We start from the raw sequence: 16,163 nt of genomic DNA on the forward strand, positions 1-16,163 counted from the left end.
ACAGGATCGAAGTTGTATTTGATAATTATCGAGAAATATCGATAAAGAACTTGAAAAGAGAGAAGGGAGAAGCCGAGATGGGTAATACATACAGGAATACTCGCTCGATCTGACTATCGTGTACAGAAAGTGGAGGCCGTCTTTGCCCAACACAGAGAACAAACAGCTGCTGATTCACTCTATTGCTGACGAATGGCGGAAAAAATATCAGTGTCAAGCTTGCAGGGAAGAAGCTATACGCCACAGTAGCGGAAGAGTGCTACAAAATAACAGATGGATCAGAACTGTCCGAAGAGCTAGGATCTAAACAAGAGGAGGCAGACACAATGCTGTTGCTACATGCGTACCATGCAGGAAGAAATGGATTTACTACAGTGGTGATTTCATCTGACGATACCGATGTGCTCGTGCTGGCCCTTGCTTTCAAGAGTTCCGTTCCTTCCTCAGTGTATATTAAGTGCGGAACACAGGCCAGAACGAGGTATATTGACACCACGCACGTTGTTCAGTGCCATGGTTGGTGTTTTCCTGGACTACACGCCTTTACCGGTTGTTACACTGTAAGTGCCTTTTCCGGAAAAGGCAAAATGTCTGCATTGAGGTTGACAAAGCGACACGTGAGAATAAGAGAGCTCTTCCAACTGGTGAGTACAGATTGGGATGTGTCAGTTGAGCTGTTTTCACGTCTTCAAGAGTTCACCTGTTTCATGTACAGCTCAAGACGTCAATGACTTGCGATATCGCCTCTTCTGCGCCAAGACTTGACTCTAACCAGTTGCCACCATTCATCGACACTCTGCGCAAGACCTGTGAAAGAGCCAACTACCAGGCTGCGATCTGGTGCTGGAGTCTCCAGAGCCACATACAGATACCCTCACCAGCTGGACATGGGTGGAGTCTCGAGGAAGACAGGCTGGTAGTTAACTGGATGAGTGGGGAGCCAGCGCCCGTGGATGTGTTGGAGTTGTTATCGTGCCGCTGTAAGAGGCGCTGCCAGCTGCCAAACTGCACTTGTCTTTCAAATGGTTTACAATGCACGGATTTCTGTACATTGAAAGACTGTGACAATGAGCATGAGAGCCCAGTTACGGCTATCACTGAGGATGATAATTAAACACATACTGCCATCGAAAAAAACTAAACCCGGGTCTTGTAGTAATGAAAAACGTGACCTTTAACTAGAATCCCCTTACCAGTATAACTGCGATTTTCAAGAGGAATATTCTGCTTCTACGTCATGTTGGAAGACAAGAGATTTATGTTTATTTATTCTGTATCTGTATCAATGTAATCAAAGAAATATGGCTTCCAAAGAAGTGTCTTTTCACTCAAATGTGCTTTATGTTTAACATTAAAATGCTAAAGAAGCGTGGTCAGTTTGTTCTTGAAAAGAATACGACTAAACTTGAAGAATTCTTGTTAGAAGGTCGCAAAGAAGAAACAAAAAAAATCAAGAAAACAATGTGGAGAAACTTTTTAAGAAATGAAGCTTGGTTGCCATAGCAATCATACATGCTGTGGCATTCATTTATTGTATCTTATCCAGAGTTAGTTCACTTTTTCAAAGTAGAATATTCTATATATTGCAACAGTCAGTCAACAAAAGTGATCATTAAACAATATCAGTGACGTCATTTGGCCACGTGATTTTCAAGTGAAAGCTACATTGTTAGCGTGGCTATCATACATAAAGATAAAGTAGAGTAAAGAGAGTTCCTAAAAAGGTATGATAGCCTTTGTCCTTAGGAGTGGTAAGAAATTCGAAATTTTGCCGTCCTGGCCCATGGACTCATTTGACTGTGCTCTTGTAAAAGATCATAGGTCAGTATGGTTTCCGCTATCTACATCTGTCGCTGTTTGTTTAAAATTGTTCCAAGTACAATATGCCCGGCAGAGTCAATCAAACGTTCGGAAATCGAACTCAATCGAGCTCAATCCGTGGACTACTGGTATTCAACCTTTCTTATTTGGATCAAACCAGCATGGCAGTAATACTAAGTGGTCGCATAAACGGGTTGAAAGTAAGGCGCGGTTCCACCATACTTTCTAATCGTACTCTTAAGTTTCGTTGTTACGCACGTAATTACCGTAGTCAAAAGAATATGTGCCTCCACTGACTACACACTTAGTTCTCGACAAGTACATGTTACTGATTACTAAACGTTATCGACAATTAAAAAACGTAGTGTTTGAGATGAGTTGTCGACAATTAAATGCTAAATTCTTAGTTGTCCACAACAAAGCAGTTTCCCTTTTCGAAAATGGAAACTGCTTTAGTTGTCGACATCGACGACTACCAAGGCCCTTCGGCCGTTTTTTGAATATGTGGGAATCATTAGTTTAGTTGTCAACAACTATCGAAACATGACACACATTTGAGCATACGTATTGTGCTTTGAGCATGCGTAGTGAACGTTATTTCCCAAGCAATCGCTGACATGACTTAGTTATCGATAACTAACACTTCAATGTGTGGAATGCTTGCATCTGACACAATTAATTGTCGATAACATTTAGTTTTCGATAACAAAAAGTTGTCGACAACTAAATGTCTGGTCTGTAGAGGCCCTAAAAGGAAACAAATTTTTCTTGAAAGCGTATCTCCACTACCGTAATAGTGGTTCAGGAAATGGCTCAGTCCGACAATTTGGCCATTATTTGGGATTTTAGAACCCTCTACAGATCAGTACAGATCCTTTATTGTTCCAGTTAAAGGTTTGTCAACTTGAGTAGTCCATGAGAGAGATCCACAGATCGTCGTAATATTGAGGTATCGAAAAAAAAAAAGAAAAAACAAAAAAGTGAACTCAACCTTAAGCCAAACACGGTGAATTAATTCTAGACGCTCCTTTTACTCGCGGGATGAATCTTGGCTCAGCTTTCTTTCCGTGTGCCGTCACATCTTGGGGCAATTCTATTAAATCTTAACTGGGACCGGTTGACAGGCCTGAATGACTCCCAACAGCGTGTGTTAGCCTTTTGTATAACTTGGCTCTCACGAGCATATCTTTAAGCGAACCCCCGCTTTCCTTTCCCATCCTTTCCTCTTTTCTTTCCCTCTTTCCTCTTTCCATCTTGCTTTTTGTCACACATTGTCAACCAACAGTGCCAAAAAAATGGCATTTAATAGAGCAACAGCCATTACTGAGCGAAATCTTCAAGGATCGCCCCTCATTTCATACAAAGTGCAGGTCTGTTAATCCTATTTTACAATGTACATGCAAAATCGTAAAGTTCATGCAAAGTCTTTGACTTCGGTCCAAACACAGTTCCAGTCCAAGTTTCGGTATAAAACTACCATGTTAAGTTTTACAATTCAAACATGTTTGGGCAGAACCTTCTGCCTTCTTCGGTGCAAAACATATGACAGAAGATGCAAATTCAATATAAATAACTAGTACATGCTAATAAGTAGGTATAAAAAATAGAAACAATCATGGCGGTTACAAAAATAGTCTTCAACCCCTTTCCGCCCAACATGCCATATATTAGGGACCTTACGCATATACGACGGCGACGGCGAGGACGACGCCAAGTAAAAAATGTGTTTCTATTTACTTTGGAATTTCGCATTTATTTGGAACTATCTAGTGTGTCTGTCGGTATTAAAACTTGCCCCTGCTGAATATGCTACGAATGCGTTCAGTTCCAAATAGAAATACGAAAAATTAGGTTCTCCAGACAACGCAGAATTTGGTCATTTCGCGTTGCTGTTTTGCAAAGGACGGCAAAGAAATGTACCAAGAATTATAACGCACGTGCACAGCCATTGTTTTTCTCATTAAACCTTTTGTTTGGTGACGTTCTCGTTGCCGTTGCCATCGTGTTTTGCGTAATGTCGCTAATATTGGCACTGAGTGGTCGTCCTCTTTGTACCACTTGTGACGTCATCAATTTAAACGTCAATAGATAGTCTTGATAAGCAGACAGTAGAGCTAGTATAGAACTATCCGCACAACAGGCGGTATTGGATATCGACGGCATTCTGAGGTAGCAAATTGAAAAACAACGTTTTCAGTTTTGGTGCAAAAATGGTGGTAAAATGGCCCATAATACTTATAATTGATCAGGGTCCCATTTCCAGCCTTTGCCCATAATTAACACCCAACTTTTGCAGTAGCTAGAAAGAATATGAAACGCAAAAGGTAGCGAGAGTAAAGGGGCCGATAAAAAGGAAAGGAAAGGGGCAAGAAAAAAATTCGGAACGGACAATCGCAAAAAAAAAACAGATCAAAGTCCAAAGTTGTGGCTTATGCGCGAGCACAAATTAAAATATTGCACACTTTTGTAACTTATCTTCCGGAAATCTATATTTTTGGCAAAAAAATATAGCTTTTTCAGTAAAACTAAGGTTCATTTAGAATGGAAGCCAGAACAATTGCTTTAACGGTTAAAAAAGGCATTTTTTTTGGTGGAAATTTGGGTGTCAAAGAGTTAATTAACGACATGAAGTTTTCTCACAAGATGTGCAAAGCTTTGATATATCTCACCTGAGTGCAAAAGGCTCCTTCGACAGTTATTAAAACCTTGCAATACACCGATTCCAGAAAAAAACCGGAAGTTGCATGCAAGCGAGGCTTAATAGCCCTCGAGCTTTCAAAATGGTGAACGAAATGTTGGGGAAGAACGAAAAAATTCGAATGTAGGTAGGTTAGAGCAACTTGTCTGGAGCAAATGTGGTAAGGAAAAGGAAAAGAGTTGGACACAAGTGTTGTGCGGCTGCAAACTCTAATAATCGAAGCAAAAACCGACCTGATTTATTATTTCCACGACTGAGTTTCCTTCGGACAAGCCAGATAAACAAAGAAGGAAAAAGTGGGAAATACTTATGAAAAGGGGAGATGCCTGTTTTACCTCGGTAGGAAATATTTTCTATTGTTCCAAGCACTTCTTGCCAAGTGATTTTAAACTGAGTACACTTATTGAAACTGGGAGCCGTACCCTCGGTTTTCCCTGCACAAAAGTTGATGAGGAATCTCTGTGTAGAGCGAAAAAATGCGAGGCATCTGAGTCTGGCAAAGAAGCTAGTAGTGAATACAGGTGTGAATACCCATCAGCCTCAATCAACTCAGGAAGTAATCAGTTTTCATGCCTCTGAGGTAAACAAAAAATGTTTCCCAGAAGCAATGTTGAATGTGGAAGGACATTAGTGATTTAAATACAGCCATTGATGAATTTTGAATCTTTTTTACTCGCTTAATATTTCGGCAAGATCTGGCTTTTAGGTTTAATATTTCAGAACTAGTAGTGTCAGATAAATTATCGCATGGGCCAATTTCCCATATTTGATGTTTGGGAGCCTACCTATTATTTATTTACCTGAAGTTTTTTAGGCTGAATTTGAAAACATTAAGTGCAGAATAGACTGCAGGGAGATAAAAGGTCAGACACCCAAGACCTGGAGAAGAAACTAATAAAAGTCTGACAACACATTTTAAGGCCTTTTAGGAATTTCCCTAATGTCAGGGATTTGACAGACAGCATTTACTGGCAAGAAAGAAGGTTATAATCTTCATCCCTTCTGTGACCAAGTAAACCAGAGCTGACGATAATTTTACTAATTTTCTAAGGAAGACTGTTTTTCAACCATGAACCAGAACTGCTATTAGGAGAATAAATGGATGGCATATATTTCATGGCGTAACTCCACTAAGGTTGCGTAGAGTTGTTAATCAAACCTGGATAGTGAGCTTGTAAACTGGCAGAAAATTAGTTGTCTAATAATTCCTGACACCTAATGCTTAATTTGTCATTTGGTAGTGAATGTAAACAGAGTACATGATATTGTTCATCAGTGGCAATGAAATATTTGGTGATTTCCACCATACTGAAATTGTGCATTATGTGGCTTCATGTTTTATTTTCTGGCACAGGGTGTAACATAGAAGGACACATGGTGTGGTGCATAATTTGCTAATAACATAAAAGTACGATTGAATTTGACCTCATTGAGAATTTCCTACATTGTATCTACATCTTATAGATTCCCAATTGTTTTGAGCTATTTTGAAATATTCACTCAACATTACCAGAGAAAACCTAGAAGCAGTTCAATTCTCTCATATTAAATGCTGGACAAACTTATTGGAACTTTGATATGCATTATTTATTCTGGCTTTAGCAATAGTCACGTCTTGTAAGGCCATCTCTAAGCATTAGGTAAGCCAGTTCATATATGATATATGTATCGTAAATTGTTCAATATTCTTTGGCGTCTCCTTCCACCATTCTATATCCAAGGCAATTTGCTCATTATAAATTCTCAGTTACTTCCAATTTATAGCCAGGACATTCCAAGTCTGTTCACAACAAAGAGTAGTTGTTGTACATTGCACTTCATTAACTGAAGTAAATATGACTCTTGTTTACCAGTATCAAACATTATGCATATTGATTTTATAAGGCAATCTTTCAGGGTCTCACCATCCATAACAATGACATTCTTAGCTTCAATGATTTCATGGAGATTGCTCTTACCTGGGTCTGTAACCAGCTCAGTTGGGGAGCCCCCAAAATTTCCCTTTTCTCTTGTACAAAAAAAGCATTTTGTTACTTGCACCTTCGTCTATCGCTGTTGATGCATTATTTCAATATACTTGTCCATTACTAGTTGCTAATATTCTAGGCCATCTTTCATGGCATGTGGCTGATAGTCTTTGCTACACTTCTTTGATAATTTTATTGGTGATTTCACCAATGAATCAGCTTTGTGATTGCGTCCTACCCTGTAACGCATTGATGCTATCACTGTACCGAACCCTTGTTTGTACCATTCTTGGCGAGTAGATCGTGGTCTTTTTTGATACTCTGATTAGCATCTTTTGAACTCAAGGATTTGTCTTATTCTCTCGCACCGATTGTTAATTCATGAAGAGAGATCGGATGTTCTCTAACTTGAGAAGAGTGAAGTCGTCAGCGAAAAATGAATCAGTATTAGGAAATTTGTTTACGTTTGGATGTTCTGTTGCAATATTCCCGATATCCGGAACAATTTTTAAATTTACTTCCGTATGTTCTTTCGAGCTCTTGCTTCATCAGTTTTACTACTTTAAGCTACTTTAGCTTTAGTAAAGCTATTGTTCGGGTCAGGGTCGTAGATTTTTAAGATTTTCATTTCATTCAGATTCTTTTTCCTAAACCGACCATGAATAAAGTTCTTTTAGGCAATAAAAAAGGTGAGAACATGTTTTTTCGCATATTAGAGATCGAGACAATCGAAGGAAGGCAAACATATCTTTTCAAAAGTTCCTTTATTTTGCCACTTTAATTTATACGGCAACTTTTAGGCCAGAATTTCAATTGGCTAAGTGTCAATTCTTCAATCTTTTCTTCGCTCACACTGACACCGGAAATATCATCAGAAGAGACATTGTCCTCTCTTCTTCGTTCGCCATGTTGCGTTGAATATTTATATTCATTTCCTGCAATCAATTCAGTCGTATATTTGGCGGACTAATCTCGTTGTCTTGCTTCAAAGTATTTTGACGGCGCGCCCTTCCATCTGCAATAGCATGTGGAACATCGTCGGCAGCCTTCCGTTTCTAGAATTCACGCGTGACCCGCGGCAGCTTCCTTAAGGATCACTTTCTAGCGGCCTTTCTTTCTAGCGGCCTTTCTCAACTTCAACGTAAGTTTCCCTGTCAAAAGTAACGACAAAACTCGCACACCAAGAAAAAAATATATGAAGCTCTCCACGTTTGATGCGTCTTAAAAAAGGAGTAAAAAACATCATTTGACACAAATCATTCCAACCAATATTATTACTATCATTGGATGCATTTTTTCTTCCTTTTCATTGGCCGAGAGCCGACCTGTCACTTGACCTGAGAATAACCGTCTACAAATAATGGTCTGGTCATACGGAAAGCCGTCTAAATGTGTTTTGCTGTAAATAGTGATATTCTACTCATGCGTAATTGAAACCACGCTCTTGAGATAAAAATGGCAGATCGCTTCCCTGAGCTGTCAGAGAGTGAAAAAGTATGAAAAACAAACTTAGTGATAGAATGATAAAACAATTTTTTGCAATAACTTTCTAATTTATCGCGCGCTGATTGGCTCATTTTTATCACCAACAAGAGTACAGACGGAAAAAAATCTACTTTATGCAAGCTTTCAAGTTCAACTTTCAGCTGTCAAACTGTCAACTTTTTAACCAATAAGATTTTAGACTTTATTATGTAGCCAATCAAAAAACCGAGAAAAGCTATTGACAATGTTCACGTCATTTCGAATAAAATTCACTTACCTCTGTTTACGGCAACTCTACAGTGTCTTTTCCTCTCATTTATCCGCGCATTTGACCATTTTGGGGTCTTGTTATCGTAAAAAACAAATTGACGTCAGTTTTTTATGCGTCTGTCCTTTTATTCATAAATTTCGTCATAACATTGTCAAAGTTTACTGCGGAACCACGAGCCGCAGGCGAGTGGTTCCACATGTACTTTGACAATGTTATGACGCAATGTATCATCGATAAGAGGACAGACGCATAAAAAACTGACGTCAATTTGTTAAATCAAACCCGGTTATCGTAAAATATCGTCATTTCTCAGTGTTTCCGGCGCAGATTCATTATTTGCCTTGGCCTTTTAATTCGGCTTCGGCAAATAATTGATCTGTTCGCCACAGACAAAACACGATATTTTGTTCAACATGTTTAATAATAATTGTTACTGTCACTCTTCTAAGGCTGTCATGTGACTTTTTGCGGTCTCCTTAGTGGAGCGCGTAAAGTGTTTACCATACTGACGTATTAACAATATAAATGGTCTCCATACCCGTCTGAGTGATTTGAGATGCTGTTAAATATAAAGGTGTATGATATATCACATCATCCTCTTATGAGCCTTATATTTGAAAGGAATGCTGCTTTCAAAAATTCAAATGTACAAGAATGGGGAATAGTAAGACTCAGCTAAATATAACGACGTGAAGATGAACACTGGCGAACTAAAAGCTCTAAAGAAACTTTATAAAGTTGGAGAGTGTGATCCTACTGAAGAAGTTATGGTTTTCTTTCATCTTTTCTATTTTTTTCGCCGCTAAATTTGGCATGGGCGAAGGTAATAATGTCAGAAGGATTTTGGTGTTTGCAGCGGGAGTTGGGATGATTTATTTTCGAGAGGGCTATAATTATAATTTCAAGAGCAGCCGGCGCAAGAGTTGTCTATCAGCCAAGCCGAAAACGATGATTAAACCAATCAGATTGGCGGATTTCCAATGGTACGCAGCCAAGTGGCTACTATAACTCGTTAGCAACACAGAAACCTTTTTTTCTGTCTCTTAGAAATATGTAATTATTTATCACAATTTACTGACTACTACAAAGAATAAAAATACGCCCTATGGAAGATCTGTAAAGTGGGCAAGACCCCATATTATTATATAAAGACAGACCACCAAAAAGGAAAAAATAAATAAATAAATAAATGAATAAATAAAAAGGGATTATGTTATTATTGATCTTGAATTTACGCATCTTAACGTATATACGACCTCCATTCATTTTTAGCTTCTTCCATGTATTCATAGCTACACTGTATCTAAATATACTTTTGTGAATCTCAATGTTTTTGAATGACAAGTGAATCTTGATCTTGATCTAGTAATATCACTCTTAATCTATAAATAAGCAATCTTCTGGTCAGTTTTGACTAGCATATGGGCAGGGCCTATATCAGATTGGTGTTTATATAGAGCTGTAGTTCTCCAGTCTAAAGCAAACTTGATCTGGTAACTTGCTAAAGACGTATTCAGGCAAAATGTTTGCGCCAAACACGCTTGTTGCAACTTTTGTCCTGTGTCTGCTTATTTCTTTTACAGAGATCAGTCAAGGAAGTGAAAATCACCCAAAGAACGTAAATGAAGGTATCTTTGGCTTGAATTGTTATGAAGGATTGATTTTTGGTTGGAGATCTTCAGTGTAGTTTTTTTTAACTGATAGTCTACTTCTTGTTCACACGCCGTTTGTCTGTTGTGCGCGAAGATGATTCCTCAAATTTTCGTCAGTTTTTGTTCCTGTAATTAATCGTTGTCTACATGTGTTCCAGATACCTTAAAGCTGTTTAGCGAACACAGATTCAGAAACAAGCGTGATGGTTTGTATGAGTGCCTAGTTTCGTATTAAGTAAATCCACCACGTTAGCAGTATGGGTCTTCAGTATCATTGTCGGCGTTTATACGAACGCTAATTGCTGTGTTATATAGCAAAGTTTCGATGATAAATCCTCGGCTTTGGTATCTCTTGAAGTGGCCTTTTAGTGGGCTCATATTCGCAGGGGTATTTCAAATTACTGAAACGAAAGTAAATTCTCCATTTCAGAAATGTTTAGTCATCTCAATAACATGGAAACCTGGTGTTGGTCTTCGCCTTTTTTCAACGATTTTTCTGCGATTAAATTCGACACCATAGCACGGACATTTCTTTGACCGTCAAGGGCCCCTTGCAAAGTGCTCTTTTAGTTGAAAATATTGCAAAATGGACATGTAGGTACAAGAAAATTACGATTGCGTGAAGCAAATGCATTTTACACAACCAAATACGCGACTCCCTGTTTATAACCAGAGGTTTATTGACAGACGTGTATTCATTGTGCATCAGTTTCAGCTTTATTATCTCAAATTACTGGTGCTACGTTACCTTCGTCTCTAAGTAAGCCGGACATCTCTATACGGACGGAGAGATGAGGCCGGTCCAGACGGTTTCCGACTTAGAGACCTTAAAGGGAGGTTTTCACGGCTCGGCGCATGTGCAAGCTACAACGTTAATTATTCAATTTCATCGTTTATAAAACAATCGGATGAGAGCAGTTGACTCCTGCGTGAAGACGAGATTCGAACCCATGTACTCTCCGATACCGATACATCGCAGAAGTCATGGGCTCGAATCCTGTCCAAGCCTGAATTATTTTCACGCTTTAATTTCACAACTGCTTAAGTTGCGTATATAATTGCGATGATCAATCATGTCTTCATACCTTTCTCCGCAGTTCAAATATACGATCTTTCGTATCACTTGTAGAGCCGATATTTCTCATTAGCATTTCTTTTGTATGTTCCGACTCCACGCATTAAGTACATTTTCGTTTGTGTATCAACTGCGTGTATAATTTTGTGAAAGCAAATGATAGCCTTTTTATAGCCATACGGCTAAATGAAGCTAGCAGAGTGACTGATGCCCAAAATTCACGGAAGATGTCATAGGATTTACACAGAGTTCGAGTTCCGTACTGGATATAGAATTTGATATATGTTTCTATTATGAATCGGAGGCATGAGTTATCTACTCACTTCTGATTGGTTTATACACAGTGGAATTGGGTGGACTATATCATAGCTTGGACATTCGCCGAACAGTGAAACTATTCCTTTAATACATGCAGACAAACTTGTATTGGTCTGGGCTTCATGATCAATGACGCAGTTTCAGAGCTGAACTTTTTCCTGACATTTGAACCTTCTCATGCATAATCTCGATTCCACCATCCACCCCCATGTGATTTGAATTGAAGTTCTTCTCAGTCTTTTCTTTATCTCCTCAGATGATCATGACAGTGGTATTACGTTAAAATCGATTTTACAAGTCCTCCAACTTGTTCGCCAGGGCGTCAACCCCTGTATGCTTAACTCAAAGCACCATGTACCACTTCCAAAAGGAGTTATGTCTTCAGTTTGCAAGTACATAAGCGGTAAGTTTAAGGTCAAGCCCATGGGCTTATTTTCGGGATGGAGGGGGTATTATTATGCGAAGAATATTTGCGTCAGAGAAAAAGTATAAAAATCCTTTTCGTTTTTGACAAAAAGAGTTCACAAACCTTCACTGGGTTTTGAGTAGTGACTGTGTGCACAGTTTCCGACCAGTGTTTCATAAATGTGCAACATCGTTGCTTAAGTTGAGTGAAAATTAGGTTTATAACTTTATCTATGACTTTCGCTAAGGATATGTACACAATGCCACGCTAGGTAACAGTAAGGTAAATTTGTTGATTTTTTTTCGAGACGAAGTAATTTACGTCTTTGTTTTGCGTTACTGCAGTTCCATAAAAGAAAGTGGAAGGAAAATTCTTTGTTCTTTGGTCTGTTTTTTTTTTTGTTTGTTTGTTTGTTTGTTTTTGTTTTTTTTTTGCAGCCACCGTTAATTGTTGTGCTCGCTTACTGGGCTCACTGTCGCGGAGGGTGTAAGGGGGGGAGTGGTATTCCCTTATATGGGCTATATAGGTATGTGCGGCCCCAAAGGGTATGGTTTTCGGCAGCCGTTTTTTCATAAAAAGGGTATCGATTTTTGGCCATTTTGATCATAAATAGGGTATGGTCTTTGTACTCTAGTCCTGAATTGCGTATGTTTTTTAGAAGAACTACTTTTCCATTATTACCGACAAGGCCATCAACAAAAGTCCTTTACAATATCTTTAAAATCTGTCTGAGCAAGGCAACTAATTATAACGCAGGTCTGAAACAGAGTATTGATTAAAGGGTCAGTCATAAATAGGGTACCGAATTTTTGGTCAGGTCATAAATAGGGGGAAAATCGCAGATTTCGGCTTTAAATGGCGTAAGGACTTTGGGAAACGGGCCCCACACCCCCACCCAATCTTTCTGGGAGTACCCCCGGAATGGCTGTACGGATGATGGGTAACGACGTAAGGAAGTCAAGAGTAAAGACGGAACTCTTTTGAACAGCTCGGTATTAAAAACTACTGCAACTGAGGAAGGAGAGATATAGCAGTTTTAAAATGAAGTGGTCGGATTTTGGGCAACAAGATCGCATAGAAATTCCACGTTAACTGTTATGAAACGAATCGTCGGCTTTACCTTCAGTTTACATTCCTATAGGGGAATCCTTGTTTACAATATTTGCCTCATAAACATAAGCAGTTCAGTTCCCGATAGAGCTACAAATAAATCAGTTCTCAATATTGAAAGGTCGTAGTACGATTAACTCTGCCAATGAATATGAGCCTGATGTATTGAATACTTTTTGTGTAACACGGGTTTAAAAACTCAAAATTTTACAAAGAATGTATGAGCTCATTAGCGCTTTTGCCACCCAGAAATTTTGTAGTTTTTGAAAGACAATATCTCCTTGAATATTACACCCAAAGAGCTAAATATTTCACCATGCATTAAGTTTCACTAGCTCTTTAGCTGCCATGTTTCCTTCTGTATGCAAAGTTGTATGTAAATGAGGAAAAATGTAAACAATGACGTCAGCATGACTCCCCCTATTAAGGAACCAGCTGTGGACCCTGATTGCGCAAAACAGATTTATACCTTAATTTTATCTACTTTACATCCAGGATTACTCAAATATTCGTTACCACCAAGACAAACACGACACTACTAAAGTACCACTTGCTAATATTTTCTCTCTTTTCTTGTTGCAGCCTCGTGGCCATGGATATGGCCAACTCGACCCCCATTAGACGGCAACGAAGGACGGCCACCGAGTAAGAAATAAGAAATTTTTACTGAAATAGAGATCGAGTTGCAATAGAACGTTTAGAGAATTATGCCATGGCGTTGAGTTTTAAATTCGTTGATGTCTTATTGGTTAAAAAAGTAATGCTTGTTTCAACCAATCAGCAGCAATGACAAAACTTCAACCTTGTTCCCAGGGTCTCTCTTCTTCCTGTCCCTTGGAGGGAAGGAAGATGAGAGGCCCTGGGAACGAGGTTGTCGTGACTTTGAATATGCGTATTTTTCCGTCAGCCATCGGTTATTACGTTCGTTGCATCAGTAACAGTAACATGTTAGGTAGCGAATACTGATTGGTCGATTGCGGTATTAGGGGTTCGACTCAATCTCCAGCCGCTGTTCGGGAAACGAGCCCGTGCTCCTCTCTCGAACCCTTCTCGGGAAGGAACAAACACCGAACGCGAGAAAGTTGCGGCAAACGAGCCTATATTAGGGGTAGGTTAGTAGATTATTCGGGGTGCGTAGGCGCTTCAGATTATAGAAAAATCATATAGCGAGACTTGAAAACGAAAAATCCTGCATTGTTGGAAGAAGAATAAAGAATATCGAGTATCTCCATGGATCTCCTCCTTCTCTCTCTCCCCTTCTCCCCCCCCCCCCCCCCCTCCCAATCAATAATCTAATGGTCCACCCGCTGAGTTTGCTATGATTAGCTTGAATGGAAATTTCTCGCGCTCGACATTTTTAGCTCTCAGTTGGAATTTTGTGTTTTGTACATTGACAACTCTACATCTTCAACCGTCTTCAACCTCGTTCCCAGGGCCATCTTCCTCGAGGTTGAACTCTCGTTCATCGCTAAGGAACGTGGAGTGTGGCACAAAAAAGTCCGGTTCAAGAATTGTAGGGGGCACAAACGCGCAACCAGGTTCTTGGCCGTGGCAAGTGTTACTGGACTCTAAGTCGCACCCGAGGCCTGTTTCGTGTGGAGGCTCCATTCTTACCCCGTACTGGGTCGTTACCGCAGCCCACTGTTTTGATCGTGGAAACAATCCCGCGTCTTTTACCCTGACCGTAGGTAAGGACACAATTCTTTATCGCACTTAATAATATAGATAGGAAGCTGCGCGCGCTCTGATTGGTCAAAAAAACATGTTTTATCAGAGTCTGAAACATTTGAGAACATTCCCTCGTGTTTTCAAACGCCCTTATTGTTTTATCACGGTGTAATTCACGGCTTAGGCTTCTTTATTTGTCATCATAATATTTTTCAAATGTTTAAGAGCCGTTTCACTTGAAAGGTTTAGATATATATGTATGTATTCTGAAAATACTTTCTACAGCTTCTTTGAACGTAGAACAAGAAAAGTAGCAGAATATCTTTTTACTCTATCCTTGACAGCATTTAATATCCCTTTTGTGGACTGATAAACGCTTCTACGTTTTAGAGTAATCAACGCGCAAAAAATCGAAAGGCTCAAAGCTTGAACGCGGGTCTTGAAATATTTCCATTTATGGCTCTATTCTATAGATTAAATTTGTTTTCTTAGTACACGTTTATCTGTATAACAGGTGAATATGATCTTCGTAAAGCGGACGGAACCGAGCAAGTTATCCCAATTCACCAAATCTTCATACATCCTAATTATAAACCGGCCCCGCCTGTGCCCGACTATGACGTGGCATTGATCAAACTGAGGAAACCAATCACGTTCAACAATGACGTAAGACCTGTATATCTGCCCACTAAGGATTTTCCTCCTGGAACCAACTGCTATGTCACTGGATGGGGCGATACAACAGAGGGGGGAAATTTTGCACAGGTAAATATGACTTCTATTCACGATATTCATGAAATCTCTAAATAAGTTGAGCTGGAAACATTTATTCACTGTGCAAGTTATGAAGAGAATAAGACAAAAAAAGCTCTGGCTTTTTTTTTTTTTAGATTTTGCAGCAAGCCCAAGTTCCTCTTGTACCACGTGACACTTGTCGGCGAGCATACAGCGACCTCGGATTGCCCATTACGGAAAGCATGCGCTGTGCAGGTTTCTCTCAGGGAGGAGTTGATGCATGCCAAAATGACAGTGGAGGACCGCTGGTCTGTCCAAGAAATAACAAGTGGTATCTTATGGGTATCGTCAGCTGGGGCTATGGTTGTGCGCGTCCAAATAGATTTGGTGTGTATTCTGACGTGTTGGCCCTTAAGCCCTGGGTGCAGCAAACAATGAATCAAAACCCAACTCCATAATTGTCGAGGGCAGTAAAGAGATTGAAATTGTCGGTTGAGGACTAGCTCATGTTTCATGGAAAATAAAAGAATCGCAGCAAACTAATAAAAATAATCTCACTTACCGGTTAATTACTCGGGTAAATTACGGTTAGGGTCACATTTCGCAAGAATATATTATATTTGACGATAAAATAACTCCTAAGTAACTTAATCCTGTAAGACTAATGCATTATATATAAGGAATAAAGGGGAAAATGTAAAATATTGTCAATTGTCATCATTTTATACTTGTAGTCGACTCGTTGTACTTCCTTCGTCTAAATTTCAAATTTTCTCGGTTTTCTATTTTCAGTTTTCTTTTTCCTTACAATCTGTTCCCGAATGTCGTAATCAGATATCCTCAGTGATGCATGCAGGACTTGATCTGGGAACTGCACTTGTTCACTTCATTGAATCAACGTCAATCTGTTATCGTCCAAACCAAGGTCGAAATGCATCTGATATGTAGCAAACGCTA

The 16,163-nt window shown here is 39.3% G+C and overlaps 1 protein-coding gene across 1 annotated transcript; it reads left to right on the forward strand.

Moving 5' to 3' along the window:
• The first annotated feature begins 9,713 nt into the window (after positions 1-9,713).
• LOC149117404 (trypsin-1-like) lies at positions 9,714-15,908 on the forward strand. The gene is made up of 7 exons (XM_089283079.1): positions 9,714-9,870; positions 10,053-10,100; positions 11,544-11,690; positions 13,386-13,448; positions 14,237-14,491; positions 14,986-15,236; positions 15,362-15,908. Exons 1-7 carry the CDS (start codon positions 9,765-9,767, stop codon positions 15,662-15,664), a joined length of 1,173 nt encoding a protein of 390 aa, XP_089139205.1. The 5' UTR covers positions 9,714-9,764; the 3' UTR covers positions 15,665-15,908.
• The last annotated feature ends 255 nt before the right edge of the window (positions 15,909-16,163 follow it).

Source organism: Orbicella faveolata, unplaced genomic scaffold (assembly GCF_042242905.1).
Source record: "Orbicella faveolata isolate gen_17 unplaced genomic scaffold, um_ofav_v1 contig_12, whole genome shotgun sequence".
Taxonomy (NCBI): Eukaryota; Metazoa; Cnidaria; class Anthozoa; order Scleractinia; family Merulinidae; genus Orbicella; species Orbicella faveolata.